Genomic DNA, 20,875 nt, shown 5'->3' with positions numbered 1-20,875 from the left:
TTGGACCGAAGAGAAAAAAGTGACGGGTGGTTGGAGAAAACTGCATAATGAGGAGCTTCATATTTTGTGCCGCCGAAACGTCAGATATATCGCCCACAACCACCCTGTGTTACAACCACATATATAGGTAACACAGAGATAATAACTTTAATAATTCCTTTCAGGTTTCCTGATCTAAATTTTGTACGCATTTCTTATACATACCTTGCATATTACATGCCTCATCAATTTCATACTCCTCTCTAACAACCTCCGATTAACAGTGCAAAGAATGAAGCTCCTCATTATGTAGTTTTCTCCAGCCTCCTATTACTTATTCCCTCACCAAATATTCTTCTCAGTAGCCTGATCTCAAACATCTCAATTTCTGTTTTTGCTTTTGGAACAGAGAAAACAAAATAATCCATATAAAAATACGAGTGAAACTATAGTTACAAATGCCACATTACATAAGGCTGTGACCGGTGGGAAAAACAGCCGCCAGTGCATTATAGAAAGTCAACACAAAAACCGAGAGATGATCCGGGTTCCGTCCGAAAACATTTCGGGTACAGAAGTCTCAGCGCAGTACAAATCCATTTCTTTCAGCTTCGAGAGTTCTTGTACACTGCGAAATTCCTGTAACAGGCTCTACCGCTCTGAGTAGAAAGTTCTCATTGTTTTTGTCAAGGTAAAAAGTCACAGTCAGTACACAGCATTACGTAATGTCACATGCGCTGTTAAACTTCTATTGCCTTTGAAGATTACAGAGAATTCTCTAGAATTTGTTTCCAAGGTAAAACGTTTTCCTTCTCGAGTTACAGAACGAATTGAAGAGTTTTACTGAAGGGCTTAAGAGGAAAACATATGCGGTTTAAACTAATTTCACTTCATCTAGTGTTTAAAAAATATGACAAATTTCAAATATCTCTTAATTAATCAAGCACTACGCCATCAAAGCATATAGGGGAGTGGGTGTATAGATCCACGTTTTCTTGATCATATCACTAGTTGGAGGTGAGTGGTCAGCTTCACACCCCGGTCGCATAACCTCCGGTAGTCACTGGATAGGAGGCTGTGTGGGCCCCAGAACCGGTCTGGACAACACAGAGAAGAGAAATTTCTTACCACTACCGGGACTCGAACTCTGACTACTCGTCGTCCAGCCTGTAGCCAGTCGCTATACCGACTGAGCTATCCCGGCTCACTGGTAGCGACAGTAACAGAACAAAATTATATTCAGAAAATTAAGAGTAAATTTTTTCTTTATATTCTAGTTTCTGCTATTAACATGCAGCACCATAGCTCAAGCGGTTAGTCGCTGGCTTCCCACCGCGGCGGCCCGGGTTCGATCCCGGGTCTTGTCAAGTTGGATGCGTGGTGGACAAAGTGGCGCTGGGGCAGGTTTTCTCCGAGTACTTCGGTTTCCCCTGCCAATCTTCATTCCAGCAATTGCTCCACAATCACCCTCACCTATCATCTGGGCTGGTACAATAGGCCAGAAGTGGCCGCAGTGCAAGGGACTTAGTTCCACCCCACTAGCAATAAAAAAGAATACCCTAGTTCTCAGAGAACATGGGCTTAATGTGCGGATATATAATCCCTGGAAATTTACCTATGCCTTCACGCGGCGCTGCTTAGGAACACCTCAGTCTAGTGACAAAGAACAATATATGGAGTTCTACTTTCACTCCCCCCCCATACTTTTCATAGCGTATTGTTTAACTAAGTATTGGGATAGCTTTACTATTAAATTTACGTGAAGACTATATGAGATTTGAACATTTTACCGCGACTGAATGCAACAGGTGATCAGCCTGTCATTATGGAATAAATCTCTAACTTTTCAGAGATGCCTCCAGCATCAGGAATTTACGAGTATATGGCCATATCCTGATGATGGGGAAAGGAAAATCTCTAACGGAAATACCCTCCATACTGACATGGCTGCTAGTGTGAGAATACTTCATCATGTAAAACCGGTTCGTCGTACAAAAACGGAAACATTACGCAAAACACAGACCCTCAGTATAAAAACAAATTCAGTGTAATTAAAAGTTCTGGTGTGTTAGGTGTATTGAGTAGTTCGGATTACTGCATTTCAAATAAAAATATATTTTTATAGTAAAATTATTTATTTCGAAGGTTTATAGCTGCTTATGCAAAAAGAATGAGCAGAACCCAAGGACATTCGACCATACGTCATGTTAGGGGCACGCTGTAACCCGCTTCTATCTCCCACCACCCAGACAGGCAGATAACATCGAGTTTCACTAGAATTACATTTTCCTGCAAGGAAGTAAAATAACCATTTTTTAATTACTAGTGGGGTGGGACTAAGTCCCTTGTCCTGCGGCCACTTCTGGCCTATTATACCAGCCCCAAATGATAGGTGAGGGTGATTGTGGAGCAATTGGTGGAATGAAGATTGGCAGGGGAAACCGTAGCACTCGAAGAAAACCTGCCCCAGCGCCACTTTGTCCACCACAAATCCCACTTGACCGGACCCCAACCCTGGCCGCCGCGATGGGAAGCAGCGACTAACCGCTTGAGCTATGGCGCGGCCAATCGTGGCCCTGTAAGTCAGTATCTTATTACTGGGAGTTGGGATTAAAGTGGGTTCCACTGTATTCGATGCCTTCTTCGAAATAAATATGACTGTCTTCCGGGATGTGCAGCCATACGGTCCCGTAGAATGTTATCAACATTTCGGAGAAACTTGCTGCATCCGTCTTCAGGACAGTCTTCCATGAAGCTAGAGGCAGCAGGTTTCGCGACAATGTTGGTAACGTTCCACCTGACTACACGGCGTCACACCCCGGAAGACTATAATATTTTCGGAAGATGCTGGTACCTCCAATTCAAGGATGGTCTCCCTTGAACATGGAGGCTGCAGGTTCACATCTCAGAGGGCAGTAAAGATAAACATAACCTCAAATCTCTCACTTTACCATAGTTCAATACTTACAGTAGTAAAGGAAAAGAGTTCAAGCGTCTAACTAAAATAAGAAATTAAATCTAGAATGCGTGGAGCTTCACATCAGTGCCTCCTATACTCCATCGTATAGTGCTTGGACATAAGGTGTTATTATTTATGTATGTATTTATTAAAGTTAAAAAAAAATTTGTACAGTACTTTTTTATGTCATGATTTCGGCTTTCGGGAATGCGCCGTATAGAATGTTCGAGGTTTCCCAACGTTTCAGCAAACATTACATTTTCCATCGTCAGGGGTGGCGACTCGTTGGAGAACCTTCAACATTCTATGCAGCTTGTTCTCGAAAGCGAGTAAAAAAGAATCTAAAGATAAGAATTGTTTTGTTTTGTTTGGTTTTGTAATGCGACCGGTCTACATAATATGCTAATTATTTCAGTGAAGTAAACCAGCACATTCAGACATCCAGGAGGTAGGTAAGTGTAAATACCATAAAACGAACCAAACATTGTTCCACTGTCCTTGCAAGTGTTGAGCGGGGCTTCCAGAGGAAGAAGGAAAGGAAGGAAGGAAAGAAATTATGAAAGAAAAATGGAAAGGCAATGAGAAAGGAAAAGGAGTGAAAGAAAGAATATACGAAATATATAAGGTCACAGAGACAGAGAGACTCTTAACTTATTTCTGTGCTGTTTACTGCTGTTCTATGACACCAGCGCTAAAAGTCATAGACACAGGACATGTTTGGATGGCGCAACAATTTTATTGCCCAGCGTGACATAACAATCTATCGCACAGCGTGACAATTTTGTCGCATACAGCGGCAATTTGTAGCCTAAGGTAGCAATTCTGTCGCACACAGCGACCATTTGTAGCATAAGGTAGCAATTCTGTCGCACACAGCGGCAATTCTGTAGTACACAGCGGCAATTTGTAGCATAAGGTAGCAATTCTGTCGCACACAGCGACAATTTGTAGCATAAGGTAACAATTCTGTCGCACACAGCGACAATTTGTAGCATAAGGTAGCAATTCTGTCGCACACAGCGACAATTTGTAGCATAAGGTAACAATTATGCCGAACAGCGTGGTAATATTGTTGCACAGTATAAACATTCTGACGCACAGGGTAAAATTTCTGTCACATTCCTTATAGATTTTCAATTCTTGAACGCATTTTTCTCTTATTATCTTATTATTTAAAGGCGCTGCAATCAGACGAGCCTGAAAATACCGGACTGTCATTAAATCAAAACAACCGAATTACTGAACAGTGAACATGTAATGGTGGAGTTGTCCCTATGCTTAACCGATTAAACACCACGCCATTAATGCGCATGGAGGAGTGGGTATATGGATCCAAATATTCTTGAGCACAATACTAGTTGGAGGTGAGTGGTCAGCTTCACGATGCGGCGGCTTAACCCCGGGGAAAGAGTCCATCGTACCCATTGGATAGGAGACTGGTTGGGGGTCCCATGGTACGTCTACACGATGTGGAAAGGAGAAAAATATTTTCCCTACCGGGACTCGAACAGCGGCCGCTCGTCCATCCAGCCCGTGGTCAGTCCTTTTACCGAAGGCAGACTAGAGCCCAACTCACACAGCGGCACGTCACTGCGCAAGGACCCTATTAGGACGGACTTCATGCATTGTTGCAGTGAAAGGTTACTTACCGACATGTGACAGGCCCGCGATCTCCGATTCTGGAAGAAAGAAAAGACGAAATTAGTTACCATCAACCATTTTATGAGACTGCAAGTTCTCTCGGCGGTGAATATTTTCATTATGGTCTTATTGAATGTGACACTGTGTTGCATCACGGACAGGTACCAATATTTCGAAGGAACCTGCTGCCTCTATCTTAAGGAAAGAAAAGTTAAAATTGTTGACCTTATTTTTCAAACTCTAACAACGCCTGCAATGCAAAAAATATGTTGACAACATGCTCTACATCTTCAAGACACGTAACTCTTCTGAGATTCTCATGGCTGTAAGAGTACTATCTTCTCGAAGTGACCCTCGTGTAGTCTGAAAGATTTTACGGACGTTACGGAAAAGCCTACTTCCTCCATCTTCAGGGCTAAGGCAAGCAAACAACTAGCAAGACGCTAGCAGTGCAAATAAGAAATAAGCAGCAAGAAACAAGCAGTATAAATGCTTCTACCACATTACACGGAGTCACCTTCCAGAAGACCGTAACCCTTCGATTCTACAAATCTTGCTTGAAATCCTTTCTGATATGGTGTACATTAAAAGTAAAGGAACATGTGACCCCGTGCTTAATCAATATCTGATTGATCAGTAATTCATTAATCACATGGCGTGATGATTAATTCTTAAGCGCCACGCCATGAAGACGTATGAGGGAGTTGAGGTATAGCTCCAACATTCTTGACCACAGCAACAGACGGAGGTGAGAGGTTAGTTTCGCGCCCCGGCCACTTTACCCTCGGGGAAAGAGCATCCCGTACCCATTGCATAGGTGGCTGGGTGGACCCCATAGCCGGTCTGGACGCTGTGGTGTAGAGAAAAATCTCTTGCCCTGCCGGTAATGGAACCCTGCTCTTCGAGCCCATAGCTCGTCACTACACCGACTGAGCTATCCCGGTTCCACAGGTTCTACATAAAATTTGCCTCGTCAACACATGACCCCAAGCAGACAGAAGGCGTGAAAGTAAAACTGTGTCTTTTTTAGACTTTGATATTAGATAGAGTTCAGTAGTCAGTTTCACGTTCCGGTCGCTTTAATCCTAGCGAAGTAGCCTCCGGCACCCACAGCATTCTTTACTTATCGAACTTTCGGCTGCACTATGCCTCAAGAGGTCAGTCGCCGACTTCACAAAGTGGTGGCCCGGGTTCGATTCCATGTCAGGTCATGATAGAGAGACACATAAATAGATCATCATCATCATCAGTAATCTGTCAAGACGACAGGTCCACAGTCTCTTCCAAAACAATTCCTCCACTGGATGCGATCTAGAGCTTTCTCCTTCAAATGACAGTATCCTCTTCTGTCCCCAAGGTCATCCAGCATCTTCTTACGTCTTCTTGTCACTTCTATCCGCCCATCTATCTTTCCTACATAAATAGATAGAGACATGTAATTCGTTTCTATATAAACGAACATCACACACAAATCCACACTTTGTGTAAAACTATGTGATCTTGAGTAAGGTACTCGATCACCTCACTACCTTTTGTTATGGACACTGTTCAATTATACTGAAATTGGAAGAGAGAACTCGTTGCTGCTTCAGCCATTGGGGAGCTGACATAACCAGCGAGTCGTGTGCAGGAGAAGTTGCTTGCTTTACTTCACTCAAGATATTGTCACGTGATCGGGGTTCCGTGACGAATAATAGCGGGTTCTGGATTGGATGATTGAATTTATTGGCACTTCTATTACAATTACAATCAGTTACAACAGCTCGCAATTAATGACTAAGACTCGCTGCATTCCTTAGTGGACTAAGAGCGTCTTCTCTTCTGCGTGACTGACTTGGTTCTGATTTACGAGTCGGTCACTTCTTCAGCTTCCGCTGACCGCAGGTTAACATTCCGCAGCTGAACACTGAACTCTCTTACGAGTGCCGAATGATTAAACTCTCGAAGGAATCACTCAATGAAATCACGAACGTTTACAGAAACATCACAGACCTCTCGTAATTTTTGTTCGTGATCGGATGTCTTATAGAAACTTCAGTCACTTCTGTCCTTCGTCCTTCGCGTTGAAATCAGCTGTTCTAAATAAACATCACAACTCCCTTTGTCCCTAATCTTGAACCTCAGATACAGACACGTTTATCTATAAAGAATACCATTACAGTCCATTGAGTTCTAAATTTGGGGTTTACGGGCAGTTAAATAGTAATCAGTAACGAAGCAAAAGTTCTGACGTCATTTTTTGACTTTTACGTTCTCTACGATACGACGAACTTGCGACATTGCTCTTCGGAAATGTTCCCACAATATTGTCAAGTACATCTTTGACGTTAGCTAATAAATACATAATATTTCATAACCAAGACATGAAGTGGCCTTGAGTGATATAGGGATCTTGAAAACATAGTTAAATGAGGATGGCTCAGACAACTGAATTCTTATGAGTCCCGATTTGCTTACTTGTAGTTTGGCAACTATATATTACTCAGCGTGAAATAATATTCATAAATTATCATACAACAGCCCCTTGCCCATCCATCCCTCAAGCTAATATGCGTAAGTTAGATGTTCCGGTTGGATTTTCGCTTATTAAACAACATTTTTTCAACTGCAGTTCAGGAAGGGTCACTTAATGAGAAAAAGGCCAACCAAAATACTGCATGAAAGAGTAAGAGTGAGTGATAAATAGGGAGCAATGCGAATGGAATTGTCATTCATCCGTCCGTCCGTCCGTCCATCCATCTACTGCTCTACAGCCCTTTTGTTGGACCTTGGCCTCTTTTCACTTACTTGGTCTCTTCTACAGCCGGCAAGACTCCTTGGACGGGGGATCAGTCCGTCGCAAGGCTGCTACCTGCACACACAGGACAACACACAGAAAAAACGTACATAGACATCCATGCCTCAAGTGGGATTCGAATCCACAACCCCCGTGTTTGAGCGGGCGAAGACAGTTCATGCCTTAGAACGCGCGGCCACTGCGGTCGGCGGAAGTGTTATAACCAGGGCCCGGATTTTGATGACATGTCATCTTTTTTTCCTTGTATCCTATGCGATGCTCTTAAATATATAAATCTCGGATATGAGCTGCTGGTTATAGAAATGTAAATTTTATAGGTAAATTTTTGTCATTTTTTGACATTCTTAGATTTAAGGTCATTTTTTCATTTTTGGGGTAATTTTTTGGACTTTTAAGGGCATTTCTTGTAATTTTTGGTCATTTTAGGAATTTTTTCTTCATATGTTTTCTGAAATGTGAATAATATGGAAGCGAAGTGTTCTTTATTTTCTCCTTTAGGTCGTTTTTTAAATATTTTCAGGTCATCAAAATCCGAGCACTGCATATTACATTTTTGGGTCCTATTTTAGGTAATTTTTCTGGATTTTTTCGGTCATTTTAGAGGCCATTTTTTAAAAATATTTTCAGGTCATCAAAATCCGGGTCCTGGTTATAACATATTATGAATTACTATATCAGCATTTGAGGAAAATCTTAAAAAAAGTATCCGTGAGGATAGTGAGCCTCCAGGTTAATAAATGAAGCTGGAGGAATGACGTACGACCAAACGCTGTTGTCCTCGAGTCCACTGGTGTGATAAACGTTCGTGTATTTGAACAAGGAAGGACCTTTGTTTGGATGTCCTTACAGTAGCTACGCCTCAACAAAGCCTATGTAACCTTCCAATGGCAATAAAAGATCATTTTCTAAAGCGTCTATCTCATGACCTTAAGGTCGACATGGAAACCGGGAAAGTGCATTTCGCTATGTTCAGCTGCCGCTCACTGAACGGAAGTAGAGTTGAGTGCCACTTCCCATCCTGCAGAGGCAGGTGCTGGGGGCAGGAAACCTGTGCAGACGTTGACACTACTTGCAGCACGTGTGTTGTAGGCAGAGGCCGTCCTGCGGGCAAGCGTCGTCGGAAGGAATTGCAAGTTAAAGACATATAGAGTGAGAAACACGTAAAAGTTAAGGTAAAGCTATCGCTGGGATTCATTAATTAAGCACCACGCGGGGAAGACGTACGGTGAAGAGGTGTTCATTCATTCATTCATTCATTCACTCATGTGTGGCTCTACAGCCCTTTGTCGGGCCCTGGCCTCTTCTTAAGTTTCGTAATTTTTCTTTACACAGATGGCAGGACTCCTTGGACTAGGGATCAGCCCCGTCGCAAGGCCGCTCCAACACACAGAACAACACAATCTCTGAATAAACGCACATACAATACATCCATGCCTTGAGTGAGATTCGAAGCCACGATCCCAGCTTTCGAACCGGCGAAGACAGTTCATGCTTGTGACCGACGAAGAGGAGGTATTAAACTCGGCACTAGATGGAAGTGGGTCGTGAGCTTCACGCCCCTGCTGCTTTGCCCCCAGGGAAACACACCATGACACCCAAAATACAGGAGGTTGGATAGGCCCCAGAGCCGGTCTGGGCGCTATGAAGAAGAGAAAAGTCTCCTACCCGTGCCGGGAATCGAACCTGGACTCATTGGCCGTCCGGCCCATAACAAGAACTAGACTAAACAAGACTAAGTGGCCGCGCCATAGCTCAAGCGGTTTGTCGCTAGCTTCCCACCGAGGCGGCCGGGGTTCGATCCTGGGTATGATCAAGTGGGATTTGTGGCGGAGAAACCGAAGTACTCGGAGAGTACTTCGGTTTCCCCTGCCAATCTTCATTCCACCAAATTCTCCACCATCATAATCATCCGGGGCAGGCTACAATAGGCCAATCAGTGGCCGTCGTGCCGAGTGGACCCAGTTGGACTCCCCCCCCACTGAGAGAACTAAAAAGAAAAAACAAGACTAAAACCACGGAGTGTTTTTATAGTGCAGTTCTGCGTACCTTTGCAGGTCCCTGTCAGACTGTACCATGACAACAGAAACTTAACAACCTAATACCTGCAGTACTTAATGAAATATTTGTGTGCGAACACGAAAAATTCGGAAAAAGTTTCACAGGATGCAGCTACGTTTTCGGCAAGCGCCTATATGAAATCTTAATGACGTATTGAACTTGCAGAGCGATGCATGGATACATTACGATTACTTCTCGAGATCCCAGTAAATTCCCCTGCAGAGGGTTGCAACCCCGGTCCACAAAGTAACTACACGGAGCAGAGTTTCTTCTTGGGAAGCTGATGGTGACTGGAGTAACTACGAAATCCTTGGTCTCTCATGCAACCAGAAGGTTCATTATAGTGGTCACTTGAACCAACACTTAGACTCTACCCCAGACCGGCCTAATCCAGTCCACACTATCAAACCCTAGTTCCTTCAGAACCTTTTTAATATTGGATGTATAGATCCACATTTTCTTGACCTCGGCACTAGCTGGAGGTGAGTGGTCAGCTTCACGTCCTTGCCGCTTTAACCCCGGGGAAAGAGTACCACGTACCAATTGGATAGGAGGTTGGGTGAACCCCAGAGGCGGTCTGGACGATTTGGAGAAGAGAAAATTCTTGACCCTACCGGGACTCGAACTCCTAACCCTCGGGCGTCCAGCCCGTAGCCAGTCGCTTTACCGACTGCGTTATCCTATACGCCTTCATGGTGCAGTGCTTAATTAGTTGAGCACAGCTACAACTTTAGCTTTTCTTTACCTTACATTTTTAATGTCATTTTACATATGCCTATCAATTCCTTGTTAATGTCTTGGCTTCAAAATATCCATATATATATAGTATTTTCATACACCACTCTTATATTCCATTGGTGTTACATGCCCAGCCCATAACTCTCCTTGTTTCTATAAAGCTAATATTATTTGGTCAAGATTACAAATGATGTAGCTACCCACACGAAATTTTCACCAAATTCCTGTCACTTTCTCCCACTTTTTTCCCCCCTTGGCACTACAGCCCCAGTGGGCCTAGGCCTACCTCCATGAACTTCTTCGTTCACTTCGGTTTTTCTAGAACTTACACATTCGGTAGGACTTCTTGGGCGGGTGATCAGCTCGTCGCAAGGCCTCTACCTGTACACAAACACAGAAAAACGCACACAAACATCCATGCCCTGAGTGGGATTCGAACCCANAAAAAAATATATCCACTCCCCATACGTCTTCATGGCGTAGTGCTTAATTAGTTAAGCACAGGGCCAACTTTACCTCTTACCTATACGGGGCTGGGCAAACAATAAAAATTTTTCTCGAAAAAGGCTTAATCGATAATCATAGAATTTTAGTCATGTATAGCGGCAATGGGCATAAATAATAAGGATTCTCTTGTACTGTATTTGCAAAGTATAGATTTTTATTAAATATTTATCTCAGGATAGCAGACGGTTGTAATCTCCGAGGCTTACATGATATGAAACAACCGCTGCTGCACACGTGCATGTTATGTCTGTCTGTCTTTCTTTCTATGGCAATACAGTCACTTTTTTGGACTTTGGCCACTTTATCAGTTTCTTAATCCTACACACAGAAGGTAGGTCTCCTTGGACGGGTGATCAGCCTGTCGCAAGGCCGCTACCTAAACACAGAGCAACACAAACACAGAATAAACACAGACAGACATCCATGCCTTGAGTGGGATTCGAACCCACGATCCCAGTGTTCGAACAAGCGAAGACAGTTCATGCCCTAGACTGGGCGACCACTGTGATAGGCTCCGTGCCTATTCTACGTTGCATAATCAAAGACGAACAAATTGCCTACCGAACTACCATCGACTTTCGTTTCCAAGGAAAATTAGCAAAGGTCAATCGTGCATAATGAGGTATACGCAATGTCTTCAGGTCGAATTTTTCTTTGGGACGGGAAAATTACCTTAGCATCTATTAACACTATTCTACATTTTCCGATTTTCTGTCCAGAATAGCCTCCTGGCATAATTATTTTAACATAAAAATTTGCAAGCATTTAGTTCCCTATCAGGGCGCAACCAATTCAACCAATAAAGATGTTATGTGAGACTTCACGACTCAAACGAAACTGGCTAATTGACCTGATTTGAATTCCTGAGGATTCGCCGCTGGACGCCTCCTCATCGTGTCATCTCAACACCCATGATATTAGCCTATAGAATGTATATTCTGATTGCTGATTAAACTAAAAAAAAAAAGTGAGAAATTGTTTACCTAATGACACTCTTTCAACTCCAGACGGTATACTTGTTAGTGTCGAGTGGTAGCGGAAGATGATCATATATGATGAGCACGTACACATGAATAAAGAGTCGTTTCTGTCCCATCTGGTTACACAAAGCTGACATTAGTTTGGTCTGATTAAGGAAAGTACGAAACAAACCAAGTTAACCATTAACCTGACAGAGATTAGAACCAAATCCCTACAATTTAAATTTCAGTATTACATGATCTATAAAAATAATTATTTTTAAGAACTAAAACTCCGTGGTTTTAGTCCGCAAGCGAACTATTCCAACCGAGCGACCGCCGCTTGTCGGTGAAGTTAGTACCAACTTTAGCGGATAGAGGGTGTCGCGTGGTCAGCGCAACGAATCCCCACGGCCGTTAATTTTGGTTTTCTAGACCGGAACCGCTATTTCCTTGAAACAGCTCCTCAATTATCCTCACGAGGCTGAGTTGACCCCGTTTCAGACCCTCTACTTCTCAGAAAATCTTGTAGCTCCGGGAATCGAACCCGGGATCTCTGGATCTGTAGCCAGGAACTTTGGCCGCTAGACCGCAGAGGCGGTCAATTATGAATTTTTCAACTTGTAATAATTTTCTCCATTCCCTAGTTTATTTTTGTCTCATAAATTTTTAGATATTTCTTCGCCTTTTTTTTTTTTTAGTAAGTATTCTTTAAATTTCTTACGAGGTTGAATATGAGGGGTTCAGTCATTGGGATTGTCGTGGCATACTCTTCGGCCCCGAAAAGTCGGGCTCTCTCCGAACTACACGTCATTACAATCCGCAAGACCCTGCTCTTCTCATTTTAATATTTTGTCTTTCTTTCGATCGAGAAGCTCAGAAGCCCCGGGGCTACCGTTCATCCGGCCCATCAACGGCGTAAAGTGAGACAGACGAAATGGTTGTGAATAGCAAAGTGCTCTGATTGTAATGTTATAGGACGCGATCCATAACCAAATAAACCCGGCTGCCAGATGTCGCCCTTCCTGTCTTCATTCATGCGTCTTCTTTCTTCCTGCAGTGTAATTCGGATTTAGTATATAATGAAGAATAAGACTAACCGCCTCAACCCTGGGCCGCGCCATAGCTCAAGAGGTTAGTCGCTGGCTTCCCACCGAGGCGGCCCGGGTTCGATCCCGGGTCTGGCCAGGTGGAATTTGTGGTGGACAACGTGGCGCTGGGGCAAGTTTTCTCCGAGTACTTCGGTTTCCCCTGCCAATCTTCATTCCATCAATTGCTCCACAGTCACCCTCACCTATCATGTGGGGCTGGTACAATAGGCCAGAAGTGGCCACAGTACAGGGGACTTAGTCCCACCCCACTAGCAATAAAAAGAAGCGTCTCAGCTGCGTCAAGGTTCTGTACTGCATGTAACACTCATAACGTGCAGCCTATGTACACAATAGGATTCCTCAAGCAATGACATCAGCTTTGCTAAGTCGGCCAGTAGAGTTAATTGTAAGAATGTATTTGTTGGCACTGTCTCATAGCACCCAATGGTTTCCAACTGATGGGACTCGTCTTACTGGCTGAACCCCACAGGTATCAGGGTGGACGTGAGGTTACGAGAAAGGAACTTCACATTAATGGCCGCGTGTATCTTAATTTTCAGTGACCACGGATCTGCAGCGGTATCCACTCGACCACGAAGTTCTGTCAGGTGATTTCCTATTTCTCAGTTTAGTGATTGGAAAATTTTCAACTTCATACGTTTACTAGGCATCGAATTGGAGCAATACACCAGGATGATGTACTCGTATAGGGAAGTGGAAGTATAGCTCCACCATTCTTAACCACGGAACTTGACAAAGGTGAGTGGTAACCTTCACGCTCCTACCGCTTTAACCTTAGGAAGACAGCACCCGGTACACTTTGTATAGAAGATTGAGTGGGCGTCAAAGCCGGTCTGGACGATGTGAAGAAGACAAAAATCTGTAGCCCCTGCCGGGAATCGAATCCGAACTTCTCGGTCGTCCAGCATGTAGCCTTGTCACTATACCGACTGAGCTATAGCAGTGCGATCTGAAGCAGCGGTAGCAGAGACCAGAGTGTGGCTATGACCTTGTAAGAATAAGTCGAACTTGACGTCAGCAGTTCCGGGGGAATGATCTCTTGGCATTTCCTTCTTCTGGCGCTACAGTCCGCCCGATATAGCGATCCCTGTCCGCCTCGAAACAGCACTGACCGACAGTCACGTGTTGGCCAGAGTCGCTGCCAGTTGTATACTCGTATTTACAAGCGCTGTACGCTAGGCATACTGGTATGCACTTGCACTCTTCGATGTCTGGGGTTGAAATGAAGGTCTCACGACATTGTTGCATTTTCTCTCTTGAGTTCGGACTTCCTACGTCTCATGCAGGCGGGGTCAGATTGTAGATTGGTCCTTTGCCGTGACAACGTGTAATATGTATGTATAATTTTACTAAACTTAATGAGGAAGATACGGGTTACGCCGCAAACATGTTGAGAAAATTGCGTTGTCATGGAAAAATGGAAGAAATTATGGACAAAATACAACGTGCTAAAAGGGTCGCATTATGCATATAAAGGAAAACTTCTATATACACACACGCACGCACACACACACACACACACACACACACACACACACAGGAGATGAGATAGCGCAGTCGGTGTAGCGACTGGTTACGGGCTGGACGACAGAGGGGTCGAAGTTCGAGTCCCGGTAGTTTAAAGAATTATCTCTTCTCCACGTCGTTCAGACCTGCTCTGGGGCCGACCCAGTCTCCCATCCAATGAGTACTGAGGGCTCTTTCCCCGGGGGTAAAGCGCCAGGAGCGTGAAGCTGGCCACGCACCTGCAGCTAATGCCAAAAAAGTTTATCTATACCTCCACTCCCCCATACGCTTTAATGGCATAGTGCTTAAATAGCTAAGCCTTTTTAATTAATAATTTTTGTATTCCTTCGCAGCTCGCACTGCATTGGTAGCGTCACTCATTTTTCTTTTAAGAGGCATGGGCAGTAAAAAACTGAGTAGTAGTAGTAGTAGTAGTAGTAGTAGTAGTAGTAGTAATAATAATAATAANTAATAATAATAACAACAACAACAACAACAACAACAACAATAACAATAATATTAATCATAGGTGCTCATCCACTACAGGCTGAGAAACTCGCAAAAAAATACAACATGGGGAACTTTCCAAAGAAAATTCGTGGAAATACGCTGTTAGAAGCTTGAATACAGAAAACGTATTCGTGACGTCAGTGAATTGACTGCAAAGGCTCGATGAGCTAGATACAGGAAGAACAGGTTTCCTTCTAAATGAAACGCGCCCTGGAAGCAAATCACTGAACTATCGCCAAGTCAAACAGTGAGGTTGTAGCAGCAACTATCCGCCATCTATGGAGTATATGATGAACTAGCATGTTACTAATGTAAACGAGAAAGCAAATGCTGGACTGATGACGTAATAAGCTCTGTGACAGGTGGAGCCAGAAAAGCTAACTACTGTGCGGGAGGTAGCGTGTACTATGTGATTGTCAGTCACGACGATAAGGCAATACTGTATCAGTCGATTAAACAGTCCACTGTATTACTTGAACTATATACTAGCATATCTTGTGCTGTACATGGTAGCTTCATAAGTGGCGCTTGAACACTACCTCCGGGTAGAACTATGGATTATTCGTCACGATACGTCATCACCGAGGAACAGTTGGTTAAACTTTACTTACAAGTCACATACACACAAAAGGGAATGCCGCAAAGGTTAATCTGACAGTTGGCTTTGAGTAGATGTTATCTTTACGTACAAATCAGAACTGCACGACTATTCGTCACGACAATAGCTAATACTGAATCGGTCGGTTAAACAGCGAACAGTATTACTTTGACATAAACGGGTCTCGAATTTTCGAAGCGGAATCGAAATTAAAAACATCTCTGTCTTTATTTAAAGACTGATTTTTCGGTCTCGAACTTCGAGAATTTTCAGATAGCTGCTTTTTATTTTAGCAGTAGGACTCAAATTACTCTACCCAGGATCATAACAGATGCATCAAGTTGTCAACAGTGTCTTTCCCTCTCAACTTTCTAGCCGCACTGCATCTTTTTTTTTTTTTAATTCGCAGTGGGGGGTGGAGTCCAGCTGAGTCCACTCGGCACGTCGGCCACTGATTGGCCTATTGTACCTGCCCCGTGTGTTTATGACGATAGAGAATTTAGTCGAATGAAGATTGACAGGAGAAGCCGAAGTACTCGGAGAAAACCTGCCTCAGCTCCGCTTGGTCCACCACAAATCCCACTTGACCAGCCTTGGGCTCGAATCCAGACCGCCGCGGTGAGAAGCCAGTGATTAACCGCTTGAGCTATGGCGCGGCTTCACAACGCATCTTCATATACTTTTGTGCAAGGCGTGTGATTTGAAAATAGACAGTCATTACAATTTAGTGCACTGTGAAAAGCGGCCAATGTTATAAACTATGTTTACAGTGAAGGAATCTAAAGTAAGTAAAAAGTAAAGCTATCCCTGTAACAGGCCGTGAATGCCCCTAGGGTTGCGAGACGTTGAAGGTCCCACATTATCTAGACAATCGGCTCAAAGATGGCGGTAAGGTTGTCAGCCTTACGCACCGGCCGCGCTTTACTCCCCAGGAGAATTATTTAATTAATTCCTGATACTCATTTCTGTTAGAGGCTGAGTCGACCCCAGGGCCATTGTGCGGCTGGAAGGATTAGGTGAATTGAAAAAAAATTCAGTGACCTCATTGGGACTTGAAACCGCGACTTTCCACCTTGTAGTATAGTGCCTGAACCAACTACCCTACCGCGTGTCCCCTACAGTTAGGGGATCTATTGGAGAAAATTTCCTTTCTGGTTTCGAGAGCCAAACTTCTTTCAAATTCTAATCTCAAACAGAAAAATGTATTATCGCAACTGCCTAGTATCACGTTCACTGTCACACAAATGCTAGAGATACCTGTACCGGCAACATCTGACAGGTGGCGCTGGTAGGTCTTATCTGTATGTAGAAGTCCCATGAACTACTGACAACAGTTAAAGCTGGATCTGTCGGGTAATCAGCTTCCTGTAATAACGCCAGATAAGCTCTGGGGTTTACAGCTTGCATGACGTGTAAGCGAATGATATACAAAGTGTTTCACGACTTTAGGGCATAACTGCAGGAGGTGATTTCCTAGGTCTTTGTGATCAAAAAAGTTCATATAAACATGTGTCCGATTTTGGACGGTTACGGAGTTATGACCGTTTTTTCATTCCCGTACACGCCCTCGTGTGAACCGCGTCTGTCAGCTAGCAAGTCGCTATTTTTAGCCAGCTACAGACAGAGCGTTCTCGTTATCTGGACACTTCTGAGCTATCTAAGTGTTGGGGGGGGGGGNATGTCCGGCGCGGTTCACAATCGAGCGGCAGCCTGTGTTGCGGCCGGCGGTGGTATTTTCGACAATCAGCTTCAAGCACCAATAAATTCAAATTAAAGGTAATTTCACGAAGTTAACTTTACATTCATACTTTAAATGTATCATGTATTATGCTGGTTTATTATTTTGTTCCGTTTATTGTCAGTAATTGTTACCTTCTATTCTGAGTTTAAAAGGGTCATAACTCCGTAACCGTTCAAAATCTGACACATGTTTATATGAACTTTTTTGATCACAAAGACCTAGGAAATGACCTCCTGCAGTTATTCCCTAAAGTTGTGAAACACCCTGTATTTATGCAGTAAAAGTATGTATGACACATAAAGTTGTCGCTGCGTTTAATTAAGCGCCACGCCATGAAGATTTATGGGGGAATGGAGGCATATCTTCAGCAATCTTAACCTGAATACTCTGCTAAGTGGCCAGCTTCACACCCGGGGAGAGCTCTCAGACAGACTAGGTTGATACCAGAGCACGTCTCAACGCTGTAGAAAAGAGATAAACCTATACCATTTGCCGGAATTGAAAACTAATTCCTCGGCAGTTAAGCCTGCAGGCTAGTAGCTATACTGGCACCAATCTGACATCTGGGCTTAGTGAATACAATTACTGCGAATAAGTCGCGTGAGCTGCACATTTTGTCATGATAATCAACATGGACTCTGCCGGTTACAGAACCCCTTGAACTACCTCCGTACACATGATTAAATTAAATGAGGAGTACCTATAAACTCGGTTGCCTCTGTGGTCTAGTGGTCAGGGGTTCCTGGCTACAGATCCAGAGGTCCCGGGTTCCATTCCCAGCGCTATCAGATTTTCTGAGAAGTAGTGGGTCTGGAATGGGGTCCACTCAGCCTCGTGAGGATAATTTAGGAGCTACTGCAAGGAAATAGCGGCTCCGGTCTAGCAAACCGTAAATTAACGGCCGTGGGGATCCGTTGCGCTAACCACACGACACCCTCTATCGGCTACATTTGGCACTAACTTCGACGACAAGCTGCGGTCCCTCGGTCGGTATAGTTCGCTTGCGGACTAAAACCACGGAGTGTGAGTTTTTTTATGTTTGTAAATATAAACTCAAAATTTATGCAGTAACGCATTTCTAATATGTAGGGGACAATAAACTGTGAAGAATGTGACAGCGACCTGACATCGGTACATCGAAACAGTATAAGATTCATTACCAACTTCTTCACCAGATGTCTCTCACTATGCAATCACCGGCCGAAACCTAAGAGCTTACGTACAACATTCACGGTTGTGTAGCGGAGTGTTATGTAAGAAGTCTACGACACGTGCAGTACACTTCAATAAAGACGACGTTAAAACATAATATCACTATTTATTATTTACTCTCTCAAAACTTATGGCCTAGTTTTTGGTACCAACGCAATCAATACAGCTGGTCTCAGGGCCAAGTTCTGAACCACGAACCAAACTCGGCCATGACGTGAAGACGGCCGGAAGCGTAAAAAGGGCCGTAAAGGTAAGGCAAAGTTGTCCTTGTGCTTAATTAATTAAGCACTACGTCATTAAGGCGTATGGGGGAGTGGGAGTATAGAACCACATCTTCTTGACCTCGGAACCAGTTGGGGGTGAGTGGTCAGCTTCACGCCCCGGCCTCTTTACCCTCAGGGAAAGAGCCCCCTGTAGCCATTGGATAGAAAGCTGGGTCGGCCCAAGAGCCAGTCTGGATGCTGTGGAACAGAGAAAATTCTTGAGCCTATCGGGACTCGAAGTCTGACCCCTCAGTCGTCCGGCCGGTAGCTAGTCCCTATACCAAGTACGCTATCCTGGCTCATGCAAAAAGTGGTGTAAGAATTAAAAACTTCTAAACAGTATATGCAATACTACAGAATTTACAATATTTGACTACAGACATACCTGAAACATTGCACCCATATCGACATCAGAGCCGCATGTTTGCTGGTCAGGTAACCAGTTGAGGTTTCGGGAATTTTAAATTCATAATAATTCGAAACGAAATTCGGCGTGAAGGGAATCGCATGTGAATTCCGAAGGGCTGTAAATAGAAACCCAAAAACTTTGGGTGCGAGGATTGATATTCCCTATTCTTCTTTTGTGTGTAGATAAGAGACGCTGTAATCTATGAAAACGCAAGAATTGCAAGGCGGGAAGTCTGCTGATAGGGAACTGACTTCACATGTCTTGCCCGTAAGGCAACTGTCCCCACAGAGCCTGACGTTCTTCTACCTCACAGCTACATGGAAGTTGCCCCTGTGCTTAATTAAGTACCACGGCAAGAAGATGACTGGGGGAGGGGAGGTACAGCTGCACACATTCTTAACCTCAGCACTAGATGGAGGTGAGCGGTCAGCTCTACACTGATGCCAGAACGCTATAGAGAAGAGAGAACTCCCTTGTCCTGTCGGGAATCGAACCCCAATTTGTCTTCTAGCCCGTAACCCAGTCGCTATACCGACTGAACCTAGTAGATATATAATTAGTTCCCTCAGCGCCAAAAAGAGACATATCTGAAAAACTAAGGTCCTAGTAGTACTCGTTATCTCAACGGTTCATGAATACGACCATTTGCCTTGCAACCGTTGGGTAAACACCGTCTGAAAGCCGCAATAGCAACGAACAAGTTAAGTCCATTTGTTAGACAACGGCTCGCTAGCAAGCCTTCCTGCTGCAACGGATATTAACAAAGATATTAGAGTGACAACGGGAGAATGACAATTACCTGTTCGAGGTTGTGGCCTCTATTCGGTCCTCCAGAAGCTATAAAAGAGTGTCCAATCGTGAATTCAAGATAGTCATTCGTAAGAGAATTCAGGAGACATTTCAATAGTTGAGTGTTCAGCTGTGGAGTGTTAACCAGCGGATAACGGAAGCTGAAGAGATGACCGACTCGTAAATCAGAACCAAGTCACTTACAGCGGAAGAGAAGACACATGATCCAGTAAGGAATGGAGCGAGTCTCAGTCATCGACTGTGAGCTGTTGTAAGGGACTGTAATTGTAAAGAAGTGCCAACAAATCCAATCATCAAATCTAGAACCCATTATTATTAATCACGCAACCCCCGATAAGTGACAATATATCGTTTGCTCTCCCCCCACCCCAAGAGATATCTGAGGAAAATTAAGGTGCTAGCAAGAAGCAGAAACTCTTCATCACAGCGGCTCGCGATTCACGACCCTTGAAAGTATAACAACACAGGATTATATAATGCGGACGGGAAGTAGTTCGTCTTGTTCCTGAACATGCGCTCGGATCTTACGCACGAAGTAGCAAGACAGCCGTGGCTGTTAAGTCCCGAAAGGTTTCTCCAACCGTGTGCACGTGGTTAAGATGTGTAACACTTTCGTGCTTTTAACTCTCGGATTAAAATGAAGAATAAAACGTGCCCGCATGTACGAAAAACACATGGCTAAAATATACAAAAATTCAGGGTTCTAAAATGTTTGTATTAGGCACCCTTCAGAGTCGGATTTATGGCGGAACGAGATGGGCTATCGCCACGGGGCCTAACAAAGCAGAGAGAATTCACAGATTTTATTGGGATACTTGTTTCTCTAAAATTATCAAAACGTTGTATTTTCAGTCGATATGGGCACGCGGTAGCGTAGTTGGTTGAGGCACTATGCTACGTACAAGCGAGACGGTCGCGGGTTCAAGTCCTGATGAGGTCATTGGATTTTTTCAATTGACCTAATCCTTCCAGCTGTACTGTGACCCTGGGGTCGACTCAGCCTCTAACAGAAATGAGTAACAGGAATTAATTAAATAATTTTCCTGGGGAGTAAAGCGCGGCCGGCGCGTAAGGCT

At 43.9% G+C, this 20,875-nt stretch overlaps 1 protein-coding gene across 3 annotated transcripts in view; it reads right to left on the bottom strand.

The window, feature by feature from the left end:
• LOC111863648 overlaps window positions 1–20,875 on the bottom strand; it is a 365,789-nt gene that overhangs the window by 120,554 nt on the left and 224,360 nt on the right. For all 3 annotated transcript variants that reach the window (XM_023850144.2, XM_023850146.2, XM_033751145.1), the window contains exon 3: window positions 4,588–4,617. In XM_023850144.2, the coding sequence (XP_023705912.1) occupies window positions 4,588–4,617 (30 nt within the window). The remainder of the gene's footprint in view (window positions 1–4,587; window positions 4,618–20,875) is intronic.

This window comes from Cryptotermes secundus, unplaced genomic scaffold, assembly GCF_002891405.2.
Source record: "Cryptotermes secundus unplaced genomic scaffold, Csec_1.0 scaffold234, whole genome shotgun sequence".
In the NCBI taxonomy this organism is placed as follows: Eukaryota; Metazoa; Arthropoda; class Insecta; order Blattodea; family Kalotermitidae; genus Cryptotermes; species Cryptotermes secundus.
The sequence above is the reverse complement of the archived record's forward strand: the minus strand, read 5'-3'. Positions and strand labels throughout refer to the sequence as shown.